The sequence below is a fragment of the Dendrobium catenatum genome, unplaced genomic scaffold, assembly GCF_001605985.2.
Source record: "Dendrobium catenatum unplaced genomic scaffold, ASM160598v2 fragScaff_scaffold_920, whole genome shotgun sequence".
Taxonomy (NCBI): Eukaryota; Viridiplantae; Streptophyta; class Magnoliopsida; order Asparagales; family Orchidaceae; genus Dendrobium; species Dendrobium catenatum.
The window spans coordinates 3129661-3146079 of record NW_021319382.1 but is presented as its reverse complement, the minus strand read 5'-3'; the positions used below and the strand labels follow the sequence as shown (position 1 = coordinate 3146079).

The 16419-nt window shown below is 36.9% G+C and overlaps 1 protein-coding gene across 1 annotated transcript; it reads right to left on the bottom strand.

The window, feature by feature from the left end:
- Positions 1-826: 826 nt before the first annotated feature.
- LOC110113299 (cytosolic 5'-nucleotidase 3) lies at positions 827-15755 on the bottom strand. The gene is made up of 7 exons (XM_020845820.2): positions 15369-15755; positions 15225-15285; positions 15005-15137; positions 12909-13032; positions 3504-3560; positions 3320-3416; positions 827-1008 (listed from the first exon to the last, which is right to left on the bottom strand). The coding sequence occupies exons 1-7, from the start codon at positions 15714-15716 to the stop codon at positions 842-844; spliced, it is 987 nt and encodes a 328-aa protein (XP_020701479.2). The 5' UTR covers positions 15717-15755; the 3' UTR covers positions 827-841.
- Positions 15756-16419: the final 664 nt, after the last annotated feature.

Here is a 16419-nt window from a genome sequence, read left to right as displayed (position 1 = left end):
GAGCCTATTTTCCCTAGACTACAAGCCCCATACCCCACATGCTTCAGACACTACACTCGCTAAAACTCCTTGTCATCGCCGACCCTAGTCCCACCTACTTAGACCAGCCCATAACCTTTTCCTCTCTCCTAGCCACAGCTGCAAACGCCCGACTCTCTCTCCACCACTTCTCTTTCACTCTATCTCTCCAACCTCACTCCCTCTTTCTCAATCCTCTCTTTCTCTCTCTAAATAGAAAATTTCTATCAACCTCACTCTCTCTACACAGAAATTTCTCTCTACCCTGTCTCTCAACTAATTTTCTTCCTCTAAAGCACTCTCTACCTCTCTAACTCTCTCTATCTCCCTCTCTATGGCACTCTCTTTCTCTCCCTTTCTCTTTCTATCTATACCTCTCTATATTCCTCATTGTCTCTCCAACTCTCCCTTTTTTCCTCTAAATAGAGAGAGAAATCTCCATCTCATTCTCTCTTAACTATTTTTGTCTCTCTCCCTTTTTTCTCTTTTGTGAAAAAAGAGCACAAAAAAAAAAGAGAAAAAGAAAGATATGTTTCAAATCTCACCATAGGTCCTCTTCGTCTCATCGCCATTGCCACCCCCCATGCACAATATTAAAAAGATAACAATTAAAACTCTCAAAATCCTAGTTGGGATGTATTTAGCAAGACGAGTAAAACCTATGCACGTTTTTCTCAGCACTATATTGGAATCTTGTAGGCTACACTCACGACCCAGTAGGTAAGTCATGTACACACTTTTCTTAATATAACAGAGAAACTCAAATTTAAATACTCGTGCATATTATTTCAAAATGGCGTAGATATGTTACAAATCTATCATGCTAGTACCCCATACATGCTTTTCTTGGCATGGTGGCTTTTGAAGATTCCAACTGAGGTGTCTTCAGGTACCAATTATGAACATCTTTCTTTGCGTGGAGGAAAGAACCAAAATCTTCATAAATGCCCCTATGTGAGGGGAGAAGCTGGGAGGCTACCAGAATTTCAACTAAACAAACTCATAACAGGCATTTTAAAGGACTCATTAAACACAAATATAATTAAACAAATAAACAAAATACATTTTAAGAATGACAAATAATTTCCTAAAATGTATTACAATTCAGAATTGAAAGAATAAAATGAAAAAAATAGGACTTATTGCAAACAAAATATTCACAAAGAACACAAAAAAAATTCCCCGTTGCCCTTAGAACACTCAGAAAAATCTCTGTGATGCTTGTGAGCAAATGAGAGGTCCAAGTGAATGCAAAATGAATTACAACACCCCACCTATTTATCGGAAGGGGAAAGGACCCTTGTGGGGGCACACCATGCAAAAATACAAACGTGTAAAAATGAAAATCATCACATCTGCATAATTCATAATAAGATTCTAATGGGTAAGAAACATCATCCAACCCACAACGGATCCACACAAGTGTACAGAAGGCGGAAGGAACACCCTTTTCAAAAATTCAAAAATAAATATTGCATTTAATTCAATGATAAAAGTTCACGTAAATAATTAAAATCTAAATATCATAAAAATATGAGCATGCATCGCAACACAAAGTTCAAATTCAAGTGTCATCGCATCAAGAAATGTGTAATTGCCTCAAGAAGCATGCCACCCCTGAACAAGCATGCAGCTAGCTCAAGAATTGCCATTGCCTCAAGAACCGAGCCACTTCCAAGAGAAGCATGTAGATACTTGAAGAAGCATGCAACTATCTCGAGAAACGTATCAATACTCTAAAAAGTGTGGCATTATTCTAAAAGTGTGCAAGTTTACCACAGACATGTTGAAAAGCATGCGAATAGGCTATACAAATGTACATGAAAACGTGAAAATCGTGTAAATGTGCCATGAAACATCCCAGTGCACCGTACAAATACACCAAAAAGCATGCAGGTGCAATGTGCGAGCATGTTGAACTCCATGCAAATGCATTGGAAAGCATATAAATGAAGAATGTGAAGATGTTGAAGACCGTGCACATACAGCAAATAGTGTGCAAATACATTAAAATGTGCATACATTATGCAAATACACCGAAAAACAAATAGGAGCACAACATAGGTGCATCAAAAAGAAAACCTACTATTTTGATTGATGGAAATCGAGATAACTTTGCTATTAGGATAAAGGAGGAATTGATGGGTTTATGTGGGTTTTTATATGTGGGCTTTAGTGTGTTTGAAAGAGGGAATGAGAAAGGGCTATTTGGGAAATGGGCTATTAAGATGGTTTTGATATGATGATCGGATAGGATAGATTGAGTGAGGGCGTCGGGCTTGATGCCGATCGTGTAGGAGCGGGATTGGAAAGGTAAAGAGAAAGCTCTCTCTCTCTCTCTCTCTCTCTCTCTCTCTCTCTCTCTCTCTCTCTCTCTATGTGTGTGTGTACTAAAGGAATCAGATGGGGTCAGATAGAAGGGGTGGTTGGAAGTCGGGTTGAGGGATAGGGACGGAGGTTGGACGTCAGCTTGCGAGAGATCCAGAGTCGAGCGGCTACAGGTAGATTTGCGGCAGAATGATTGACAGGTAGGATGAAATCGGCAGAAGAGAAGGCGTCAAGTTCGGATCTATCGAGGGCTGGATGAGGAGGTCTTCGGCTAAGAGTAGGCGAGATGAGGTCGTGCTGGAGGAGATGGTTGTTGAGGTTCGAGAGCTTCGAATGGGTTAGCTTGCGGCAAACGCGGGATCGAGACAGATGCGATTAGTTCAGTGCCGCTGCAGAGGTATGGGTCTGATTTTGCACAGGATTCGGCTTCAGCAGGTAATCATTTTAACTAATTTTTTTATTTTGGTTTCTCTTTTTTTTTAGTCGACTGTATACGTCAACATATATTAAGAAATGGGTTGAATTAGGAAATCCTTTCCTAATGAGATCCTTTTCTAATTGAATTATTTTCAAATTAATAAGGGAGATATATTAGGAAGGGGGCTGTTTTAGGAGGGAGGGAGGAAGCCTATTTAAGTCCATAATAGGGTTTATTTTATTCATATGCAGAATTTTGTCTTGAGTGCTGTAGTTTTCTTTTGTGAGGGAACCTTGCGGCGTATAGAGTTTGGGAGAGAAGATCCTACTCTCAAAAGAGGATCAATTGCATCTTGCTTCTTGTTATTTGATTTCCAAGCAATAAAATTCTGTTATTTTGCTGAAATTTACTGTTGTGCGCTAATTTTTGTGGTTCGAGATGTATCAAAAAGCTTTATCTGCACTTTCTTGCCTCAAGCTTAGGCATTCAATGACACATTAAACAACTGAAAGATTACTGATTTTTAAAAGCGTAATAAGAGAGTTGAAGGATCACCTTTGAAGGACACAAGCCGACCATTATCATCAAATGCCATTCTGTTTGATACTATCTTAATGTTTTTGAAAGAACGATGAAGTTTCTGTCTGAAGACCTGGTAAATTTTGAAAAAAATATGATTATTAACTACCAAATCTGATCTCTATATGATCTTTTGGAAATATAACTTGATTTTAACAACCTCTTCTATAATATCTGCAAGTCCTGCAGAAAATATTAGAATAGGAACATCTTTTTCCTGCATGGGAAGTACGGAGTATGTTAGAGACTCAGAAACTCTCAATTCTGCATCCATAATCAAGAAGCCTCTGTGTATTTTGACATGTGGTTATATATCGAAGAACTTCAAAATAGGCAATTCTTCATCACAATAACGCATACATGCATGACGATGTGAGAATACAATTGCTGTTAAGCCAATAATGAAATGTGACTTGTGAATTTGAATTTACAGGACAATCTAGACGTAAATTCTGCTTAAGGATCCAACAATTATCTCTCTTGTGTAGTACGGCAATTTTAGCAAAACTACATCAACTGCTGCAGGGACACTAATTAGTTTTAGATGCAACATGAAATTATTTCTTTCAATAAAATAGTGGAAGCTTTAGAAAATTGGCCTTCCGCATCTGCAATTTCACCAAAGTGGCCAAGTAATGCACACTAAAGTGAATTACAATATCCATTCTAGAACTCTATTTGTAGTGATTGAAAAACCTGTCTGTTGAATGGCTGCAAGAATTACTGAAACTGAAAATGCCTGGCATGTTGCAGCATAAATTCTGCAAAACATACTGTGAGATATAAAAGTTCCACATAAATAGAAGGAAATTCCAAAGGATTTGCTCAAAGAAATTAGTATCATATTCCATTAGTGTCAACTAGGGGTGCAAACGAGTCGAGTCAAGCCTAACTAAAGATCGACTCGCGAGCCAAAATCAGAGCTCGAACTTGAGTCAAGCTCAAAAGGAGAGCTCGAGCTCGGCTCGTGCCACTAAAACTGAGCTCACGAGAAACTTCCAAGCCTTCTACGCGGTCTGCGACTCCTCTGATTCCGCCTTTCGCGGTCGCACGCGTTGACGTCACCCGCGCTTCTGAGCTTCGCCCCGCTTTCAACTTCGCCCGTAGTTTGCCTGCGGCTCACCCACGACTTCCGCGCTTTGCCCGTGGTTCACCAGCATTTATCGCTAATCGAGCCGCTCGAGAGTAATCAAGCATAACATCACCCAAGCTCAAACTCAAGCTCAATAATCCAACGAGCTCGAAATTTTGCTCAAGCTCAAAGCTCGATAAGCTTGACTCGATAGCTCATTAACTAGTCTGTTGACCTCAATACTAGTGTCGGGGTAGTGTCAACCGCGCACGGAGAGTTTCAAAAGCGAAAGAGCGCGACATCATGCGTAGCTCACCAGACGTGTGTCGACCGAAAACTCAAATCATCGAAATGACCTCCGTTCATAAAACGAACAGTGTCAATGCATCCGGAGCAACGAAAACTGCTAAGATCAACACTTATATTAAATGGGATTGTCGATCGACAAAAATTCAAATTTCGTGCATGCAAATCAAGGCGCCAACTTGCGCAAACATCGATGATGGTGAGGAGACCGAGTCGAACCACAATTAAAAAAAATTATATCATATAATTATTAATAACAATAGAGGGAGAGAAAGAGAGCTTTTAAAAAAATCTAAATATAAATAAAAAATACCCAAAATACCCTTCATCCCACTTAAACCCACTCTCATTTCCCTCATAAGACATTCCCCAACCGTCCCCCTCTTAACACTCACGCATGAAGCTCACACCCGACCCCCCTCTCTTCCTCTCTCTCACGTAAAGCTCCGGTCCGCCATCCACCACTCCAAGCCACTCTAAGGTAATCGTCTTCATCCTCCTCCTCCTCCTCCTCTTCTTCTTCTTCTTCTTCTTCCTCCTCCCTCCATTTTCTTCCATCGTCTTTCCTCATTTCTTCTTCCCCTCTTCCTCCTTCCCCATCTTCCTCTTCCTTCTTCTTCATCTCAAAACCTTCCCAAAACTCTAACCCTAAAATTTGTATTTCTTCCTATCTACCCCTCAAATCCCTACACCCCCTACACAAAAAACCGTCCCCTACACCTCCTACACAATTCCCACCAAAAAGCCCTCTCATCCTCTACCTTTTTTCACTAGACCCAATTTTCTCTCTGGAAAGAGAGAAATTCCATGAAATTTCTCTTCAAAACACTTCCTCCACTCCCTACACCTCCTTCTACCCTCAAACCCTTCATCTCTCTCCCTAGAGAGAAAAAATTCCATCTCTTTCTCTATCTAAAATTAGAGGGAGGGAGGAATATTCTCTATCTAACACCACACTCACAACAAACATAATCCTACATCATGTTCATCAAAACCCCCATTTTCTTCTCTAGAAATAGAGCTTGCACACTCTCTTTCTCACTCTAGCCCTCATTTAAAAAATAATAATAAATAAATAAATAAATATATGCATATAATTATATAAAATAAATAATAATCATAAAAAATGTTGGTGCATCACAGGTCTCGTGCACCGCTTTCGTCGTTGTCGTGCACCTTAAGTATAAATCTGGCACTAGTATTTTATGATTTGTATGTGTTATATAAGTATTCATGATCGTTTTTATTAACGAATGAAGAAATATAAGTACCCATGACCATTTTATTAGCAAGCAAGGAAATTCGTATGCATCATATAAATACCCATGACTGCTTTTATTAGCAAACGGAAAAAAAAATTTATATTATATAAATATATGTGACAGCTTTTATTAGTGAGCGGAAAAATATAAGTACCCATGACTGTTTTTATTAGCGAGCAGGGAAATTTGTATATATAATATAAGCACCCATGACAGCTTTTATTAGCGAGCGAGAAAATATAAGTATCGGTGACCACTTTTATTAAGGAACGGGAAAATTCGTTTGCATGAAATATAAGTACCCGTAATTGATTTTATTAGCGAGCGGGAAAATTTATTATATATAAAAAACTAAGTTTAGTGACTGTTCTTTTTAGTAGACAGGGAAATGCTATGTTTTCTAAATAGGTACTTGAAGAGTCGTGACTGCTTTTATTAACGAGGGGGGAATAAAATTTTCGCCGCGGTGTCACTTGACACCTTCTATGACTGTTTTTATTAGCAGGTGTGAATGCTTAGCACACCCGATGTAGCCCCCTACACGGATACGACGCCGGAGTACTACTGAAATTTACAACAAAACTCATGACTTAGAAAAATTTAAAGAAATTAATATCTATCCAAACTCCTAAGTCAACAAAATACAAAATGCACAACATCTTAGGTTTTAAACATTGGAAAGCAAAGATGACTTGAAAATCAAAACTTAACAAAATAGAACTTGTAGGAGAACTAGTTCACCAACAGACAGACTAAAATTTCTCTCTTAGCTTATAGCTAGTGTACACTCAAGCCCCTTAGCAACACATGCTCTCTAAGTTGAAATATTCAAAGAAATGAATTAGGGTCGGTTTCCCTATTTACAACCCAGAAAATTGATACCTTGCGAGACCCGTTAAGCCAAACTCAAAATACAAAATGACTAAGGGAGGAGTCACGGGTACACAAGTGCCTTAGGTAGCGCGCATGTTAGCTATTAAAGTCAAGAGACTCATACGCCCCATGAATGTGTCGTAAATCCCATGAACATTTGTTTTTGCAAAGAAAATAAAATAGTACATTGTTATGTGTCACGGGTTGCACGACCCCTTCATTAAAATGTGCTTGACGTGCCAAATCACAAAAGGATGTCCGCCTACGAGACTCCTATTATATAATGCATATATACCAACTACATGCACACGCATCGAGTGACACATATGCATACCTACAATCATGTGAGTGCAATAAGTAACATGCACACATGTCGTTGATCATGCAAACCATTTCTTACATATGCCAATGATCATGCTAGTATGCAAGTGCATCAAAATTCATGTAGGTGTCACAAATGCACTAAGCAAAATATGCGAGTATATTGCACGAGTGCATCATACAAATGCAAGTGTATTTTACACACGTGCTTAACAACATGCAAAGTCATATGCAAATACACATACAACCATGCAAATGCATATGCAAGTATACAAATATATAAATATACGTGCAAATGTGTATGTGAATGTCATACACACCCATTGTGTCGCATGCATAGATACTATGCAATATGCTAAATGTATTTTGCAACTCACATAATGCAACATACAAAAGTTTCATGCATACACACTATCCAACATGCTAATATATCATATAAATATGTTATGCAACATGCAAATACATCATACATGTATTATCCAACAATTCAACATACATGTGCAATATCTAATATGTAAATGCATAATACATATTAGTCATATAACATATAACTGTATTACACAAGAATGTAACATTCAAATATATTAGGCATATGTGATGTCTTACACTCAGATACGCCATATGCACGTATTGTGTGACATGAAAACATATTATGTGCACACACTACGTAACTTGTAGATGTAGCAGGCATACACACCACACAGCATGCAAAAAGAACCATGAGTTCACTCTAAGCAATGTGCAAATGTATCATCATCATGCAAATCATATAGAGCATATTATACATTATGCAAGTCATACAAAAAGTATTAATCATCTTGCGAATGCATTATGCGAAATGTAACGAAAAGCAAAATACCGCATGAGCCCTGATGAGCGTGACATATATGTGACGTCTGATAATGTTGTGCTGACTAAAAGAAATAATGAATGAATTTTCAAACTTACAAAATACATCATATAAGTACGCTAACATACACGCGTATCATTTAAAATGAAAGTTAAGATACTCGCATGAGCCCCGACAAGCATAATATATGTACACATGTGATGTTTGAGGATGTTGCGCGGGTTGAAAGCAAACTTAAGTTTAAGTCTAATCCTCCCCTTTAAATGGGTCGGAGTTGACATGACTTAAACAACCAAACAAATATACGGTCGTAGAATCGATCGGACTACTTGATTTTATACATTTATATTAAGAATTTAAGGTATATTACAAAAAAAACACACTGTTACAAGCATAAACTCTCATAACCAACACTCGTTGTAGTTAACTGAAGCATTTAATTTTATACGTTAATATTAGGCCTTCAAAGTTTCCTAAAAAGAAAATTCACATATTAAAATGAATACCTCCGGTTCTGACATCTACACGATAACTCCAAAAATTAAGAGTTGAACCTGATCCTCTGTTGGCAAGAAAACAGAGTCGACAATATTCGACTAATAAAATGAAATTACCCATAATCCCCGATGATAGATGTGTTGATAGAAAATTCCAATCAAAGGAAACCCTAGATTTCAAAATATTCATAAACCCTAATAAAAATACAAATCTTTTAAAGTGATTGCAAAATCACCCCGATGATAGACATGTTGAATGCTATCTCAACCATAGGGCTCCACACAAATTTCAAAGAAAGGCCCCAAATCTCAAAGTTAATTGTTTAGGGTTAAAAGTTTAAATAAAATTTTCAAATCTATTACTCTTCAAAAATTCAAATATCTAATCAAAATAAATTACCTAAACACTTAAAGCAAAAATATATCCACCCTCTGCAATAGTTTGTCAAGGTAGATAGCAATGACATATAACATAAGAACTCATAAGTCATCAACACTGTCATCACTACGGGTTCTTCATTTGAATCATCATTATGGTGAACTGCTCTCTCCCCTTCCTCCTCTCCTATAGAGTCCAATGTCGGGCATTTACTTCAAGATTTATGTAAGTTTTAATATATATATATAGTGTGAGGCGTAAGCCTCATGCCAGTGAGGCGAGGCGAGCCTCAACCATGTTGAGGCGCAAGCCTCATTAAAAAAACTAGAGGCGCAAGCATCGAGGCGTTTTTTACTGGAATTGCGCAAAGGTGGGCCTCAAGGCGAGCCTCATATTGCTCAATTTTAAACCATGCCTACCATTAAAGACTAGCACGTGTCCTCTAACTGGCAATTTCGCCGCCAAATGGCACAACTGGTAAATGATTATGACCGGGACCCTCTGACAAAATGGTTTTGTCGTCAAATGGTACGACTAAATAACGATCACGACCAGAACTCGTATGTTCCCCAACGACTCCAAATGTTTGAGTAATAAATTAATATGGCATAATCGATAAGGCGCAATGCCCTTTATTAGCTATGGTGGACTTGAATGTCCCCATGGACAAATATTCATCCCAAGTCAACAAGGTACCCTTGGAAGAAACAACCCATGGCTGTCGACAAATATCCTTTGGTCAGTTTAGGTCAACTACCTCCTCTGACTAAGTAGACTAGGGACAATGATGGTCTAGGACAATGGAATCATGGGGATCTTGATCGGGTTCATCATCATTCGCCCCACCATCCGATTTAAGTGCATGGTAATAAATTTTCGATTATTAATATATAATTCTATTGTTATTATATGTTGCATACTACGTAGTTATTCAATGACTAGCCTTAATCGAAAATAATCTCTCATTATCGGGATAGGTAATTAACTATAGGGGCTTGTGCCTATAGAAAACCGGAACTCATATCATAAGTTCCTTGAAAAATGAGGGTGAAATCTCTGGATAGTGACTTATCTAAAAATCCAACCTGCCTTCTGAAAATTTACCCCATAACCTAAATTCGTTAAAACTCTCCTCGTTCACACAAAAAGAAAGGGGTCACAGAGAGGCAGGGGCACATATTTTCGGAGCCCACAAAGTCGAGCTTGAGCCGACTCGCAAGCTGACTCAGCCCACTTGCACACCTAGTGTCAAGACCCTCAACATATAGGCAAGTCAAAGTATATTGGTGGCATATTTAGTATGTTGGGTATTTAGTAGGTGTTAAATAGACACCTAATAATGCTAGGAGATTTTGGTAGAAGATATCCTCATACTTGAGGATATAATTTGGGTTATTTATTTATTATATTCTCATGTATGTTTATTTATAATCCATATTACAAATTTCTAAAACAAAAAAAATTAGTTTTTTTAACACTCAATGTGGTCTCAGAGCATGACTAAAAGGTCATTGATCCCCTTATAATGTCCACAATCCAAAAGCCCCAAACGAATCCACTCCCGAGCCCCATCCATACAATCACAGCCTACGACCTTGCACGCATCAAATCTGTCGCACAAACCTATATGTGCTTTATCTTGTGTGCTCACCGACTCTGCTCCTCTGTTGCATCTACGACCCAAAAGCTAACAGCTTTCTAGTCATTGCGTTCAAACCCTTTATTGCACTACCAGCAAAACGTTTGTGCTGGCCACCCACTTCCCTTGAGCACCTTTAATGACAACGGTATAGGGATATAGTCTTGTATGTTGGATTCATTTGTTGTGCATTACACCACCTGCTTTCATCATTTTCTTGATGATTTACAGACTAATCTAGTTTCTTTTTCTTTTTATTTCTTCTTCATGTATCACGACCTCTTTGTCTCGGCTTCAAGATACAGAACCCTCCTCCACTATCAAGACAGCAACCAATTAGATTTTAAATACAAAGCACAAGCTAAGGAAGTTTGTCTAGACAATAAACTCCATTAATTTAATGTTTGTGGGCGAAATAAAACAGAAGTAATCCAAGAAGCTGTAGGAACTTCATAAAGGTATAGGATGAACAGAAAAATCATATGTACTTTCCTCCAATTCTGATGGAAATTTGCATGCCTATTCTCATCAAAAAATATCCCATTAAGCAATGATATGATAAATTTTTATTTGATTTCAGCAAAATTCAAGTTGGATGGTTGAAGTGGAGGAATGCATCGGGCTTATTGTGCGATAGAAAAGTTCCCCTCAAACTTAAGGGAAAATTCTATAAGATGGTGGTGAGACCTGCAATGCTTTATGGTGCCGAATGTTGGTCATTAAAAGAGAAGCATAATACTAAGTTAAGCGTTGCAGAGATGAGGATGCTTAGGTGGATGAGTGGCTTAACCCTTAGAGATAGGATACGAAATGAGCATATATGTGAAAATGTTGGAGTAGCTCCAATGGAAGATAAGATTAGAGAGAGTCGCCTTAGATGGTTTGGTCACATTAAACGGAGGCCTTCCGATGACCCGGTTAGAAAAGTTGAGGTATTAGATTTGACTTATGTTAAGAAAGGTAGAGGTAGACCTAAAAAGACTTGGTTAGAAAATATTATAAATGATCTTTCTCTATTAGATTTAAATGAGAATTTGACTTTTAATTGGACACAATGGTGAAAAAGGATTCATGTAGCCGACCCCACGTAGTGGTAGTGGGACAAAGGCTTGATGTTGTTGTTGTTGTCATTTGTCAATTTATTTTATTTATTATGTGATCTATGACATGAATGTTCTTTGATAAATGATGTATTTATTTCTCAATGTTAGGTTGGTCCATATGGCTTGATATAAGAACAGGTTGGTTTGGCTTTTTGACACTTAAGTTCAATTTAATTGTTACAGAGCAATTAAAGAGTGCTATCCACTACCCACGATATCTATTCCTCTGGATATCGCCAGGTCCCTATTCTTATTGATTTTCTTCAAACATTATTACTTGTTGTTATCTTTGAGAATTATCTTTCACGGCGAGCATCATGTGGATTTCAAGTCATTTTTGAGAGTTTGTTCTTGTTGTTGTTGATAGCTTAATCGGTGGGTTTGTTTGCTTCTATGAGTTGATGGGTTTTATTTTGATTTAGCATATAATGGTGAACTATTTTGACAAAATGAATTGCGGTGGTTGCAGTTTTGTGAAGCCAAACTCAAAGATTTTTCATAGAACTTTAAAATTTAAAGCCAAGGCCAAACTTTGTATATGTTATGGGATAATCGAATTGAATCGTAGGATTATCTATAACCAACTAAGTTAATATTGTACCAATTATATATACTAATCTACAGATGAGGAGTATATAAATAAATGTTCTAAAACGTGTAAATTATTATCTTCAATGAGTAAGTAAATTCTTTTTTCTACTTTTCAATCTCATGCATACAAGTTTATGGGTGATTCATTTGTTTACAGTACAATTGAGACTACCTAATTCATAAGAAAGTCATCTGTTGAACCAATGTGCAGCCTAAATTTCATAACTTATATAACTTCTTTATTTGATCTTATTTCTTCTACAAAATTTGTTAGTATTGCAAGAATTCCTTATTTTGTTCTTATCTGGAACAATTGGAAATCTAATTGTGGTGATTACATTACAATTGCTAGTTAATTTTACATGTTTTGAATTTCTAGTAGATTTCTTCATATTTGTTCAATAATTACATTATTGTGCGGATTCTAATTTGTATTAGGAAACCCTAACTTTAAATCATCATACAACAAGGTCCAATTGAAGAAACCAAGGAAATTGAGGGTAGCAGACTGCTCAAGATGGGCAGATTATCTGTTAATCTCTCTCATTTCCCTCATCTCTCTCATTTCTCGAATGAAAATCCAAAACCAAGAAAAAATCTGTTTGAATATGTAAGCTTAGAGCAATATCAAAATAAAATTTCTTCAAATAAGCAAATAGAGAGGGCTCCTACCTCCAAAAATTCAAACAGCTTAACTACACCATCTCTAAAAGCAATGTTAGAACAAGTAACAGATTTCTTGATTGCATCTAACGTTAAGCCACCCTCAATGAGAAGGCCATGTGTCTTCTCCCACCTGCATTAATCCCTAAAAACAACATGCTTAGAAACTTGAGGTCACTAATATGGAATTTGTAGAAGCACTAAAACCGATGGTGCATGATCCTCACGAAGAAGTCATCTGATAACATCACAGACAAGAGATGAGTTTAGATTAATATGTTTGCTCACATACTGGATCAACACCAGAACAATAAAAAGTATATTCTTATTACACCAGAACAATAAAAAGTATATTCTTATTACACCAGAACAATAACAGGTATATTCTTATTTTGCATATGAGAAAAAAAAATAAGATTTGCATTTATTAGATGTATACAGGTTTTGATTTGAATTTTTTTTAATTGTGATTGGGTAGCTACCAAAAAGCAAAAGCATCACACATTGAACTTTATCCATAAGATTTGTAAAACTCAGAAGCAATAGTTTTAGGCACCTAAGAATATCATGGTGTGAGGAACATCACATTAAATCTAAAAGTTTTTTAGATGATAATTAAAGTTAACAGAAATTCATATTAATATTACTAATTTGATATATAACACGTATATTGCCTTTAATTCTCAAGAAGAAGCTGAGTTTGCAATTTTTATATGAATAACGCTATATTGCACACAAAAATGAGGCAACTTAAGATGCCCGTTTGGCAATTGATGTGGAAAAATTTTAATTTAGATAGTTATGTTCAAATCCTGTTTTCATAACATTAAATCTTCATTTGGAACATATTTCTTATTGCTTTCCGAAGTAGTTTTCTAGTACAAAAATTTTTAATTCAAGAAATTTTTGTACTAAAAAACTACTTTAGAAAGTAGTAAGAAAGTTGTCCCGAACAAAGCCTAAGTCTGAATCTAATGTTGGCCGCATTTACAACACCTAGCATGGCCCCATTTTCTCGAGAATAAAGCATAATTCATTAATCATTGGCCGTTGATATAGCTCCATTTTAAGTATGGACGTTTTTCAGGAGTGTGGAATTAAATTTGTCTAAGAGAGTTATGATAATAAGAAAAAATGTGTTTGTATCAAAGCAACATTTAAGGAACCTTGTGTTTTCAAATGTTCCAATGACTAACCTTACCAAGCTTTTACTATCATCAGTACAGCAAGCTTTTCATAACGAGTACATATAACAAAGAATTGCAGAAAGCATGAGTAACCTGATGAGATAAAGTGAAAATAGAAGTTCTAGAAAGGACAAGCAAGCCAAAACATTCTGGCAAACTTTTTTTTTTCTCAAACATATTTAGCTCATTAAATTTGTCAAGTTGGATGGTTGAAGTGGAGGAATGCATCGGGCTTGTTGTGTGATAGAAAAGTACCCCTCAAACTTAAGGGAAAACTCTATAAGATGGTAGTGAGGTCTGCAATGCTTTATGGTGCTAAATGTTGGCCATTAAAAGAGAAGCATAATACTAAGTTAAGTGCGGCAGAGATGAGGATGCTCAGGTGGATGAGTGGCTTTACGCTTAGAGATAGGATACGAAATGAGCATATACGTGAAAAGGTTGGAGTAGCTCCTGTAGAAGATAAGATTAGAGAGAGTCTCCTTAGATGGTTTGGTCACATAAAACGGCGGCCTTCCAATGACCCGGTTAGGAGAGTAGAGGAATTAGATTTGACTTATGTTAAGAAAGGTAGAGGCAGACCTAAAAAGACTTGGTTAGAAAATATTAGGAATGACCTTTCTTTATTAGATTTAAACAAGAATTTAACCTTTAATAGGACAATGGAGAAAAAGGATTCATGTAGCCGACCCCACGTAGTGGGATAAAGGCTTGATGTTGTTGTTGTTGTTGTATATTTAGCTCATAACTAGACCCAACCTAACTTCAAATGCAACTCTTAAAATGAGAGTGACTATGTGGGAGATTCCAAGATTTCCTAAAATCCAGCCTTAAAAAGAAGAGATTTATATGTTTCAAATAGCTATGTATTAGGATACTAATCAAATCAGGATTAAAGACGCTAGAAACAAAGAATACCATTCTTCCATTAGCTTAGTTTTCTCTTCAATGGGTATCGTGGGAGAGTACTCCAATGGATGATAGTAATCATAAAGCTCTTCTCTTTTGGCATCATACTCAGGATTCCCCTGCTTTAATAAGCCATGACTGCCTAAAAATCAGAATTAGAACACAAGTAAATAATCAGTCTCGAAATAGGTAGCAGCTTTTTTTTTACGAGAGCAGGCAGCAACCATACTCTGGCCACGGCGTCCCTCTACCCAGTATTTAGTGAGGGTTCCATCAAAATCAGCAATAATCTGATAGCACTTTTTTGTTTTATTCAGCAAAATCCTTTAAAAAGTACTAAAACACAAACTTCCAGAAAGAAACACTGATCCACCTGAAGCTTACTCGGGCCGGCTTCGCGGATAGCTGCCTTCTTTTTGTCCAGCAACTCGCAGTTACGAACGACCATGTCCTGGGTCTGAGACATGGCCAATAGCGTCAATGATCGGCCTCTATTTAGGGTTTTGCAGCAGTTGGAGCAGTGCATGCGAGGCCGAGTTCTGAGGAGTAGGAAAGGAGGGAGACTGAGGTATGCACGCGAGGTGTTTACGAAAATGCGCAGGTCGGAAGAAGGTGCAGGTAAAAAATGGAACTTGGCTCGCAGATGGAAGAGGAGGTGGTGGTGGAGCCCGTAGTAAATGGTTGTAGCACCGCCGGCTGACAGCAGCCCTACTGGATTCATCAACTTTACCGCTTCAGCAGTTTCCCATAAATAGGGCTGCAAGCGTACCAAGCTTTCTACGAACTAGTGGATGCTGGGTTCGATTAAAACTGGTTTGTGATTTTTAACTAATTAAATAAATAAATTTGAACAACATTTTAAATACTAGATTCTTAAATAAACAAGCTTGAAAATTAATGTGTTCGATTCATTTATGTTCACGATCAACATCATTTGAAGTTCGTGAACAAGCTCTATAAAAACCTCGATAAAAGTTCGAACAAAAGACATTTAAGAATATATTCATATAGATTAATCATATTTTCATTTTAAATAGATAACTGTTTTATTATAAATTTAATTTTTTGAATAAAAGACATTTCACATTTGTCAATATTTGTTAGATTGTTTTTTAAGATGTTCATGAACAAATTTAATGTTTGTTTGTTCAAGACATTATTTGTTAAATATGTTCACCAACATAGCTCATTAAGGCTTATTTGTTTAAAGCTCTATAAGCATTAAACGAACCGAACATGAATCAAGCATGAACACGCTTAAATAAAATGAACTAAACATGAACACAAACAATAAAGCTCGAATCAAACACAAACCGAACTTGAACAAGCTAATGATAAATGAACTCAAACATGAACACTCACATACTCGGCTCAGTTCAGCTCAGTTCGTTTGCGGCCCTACCTAAATACATATATTTGCTGAT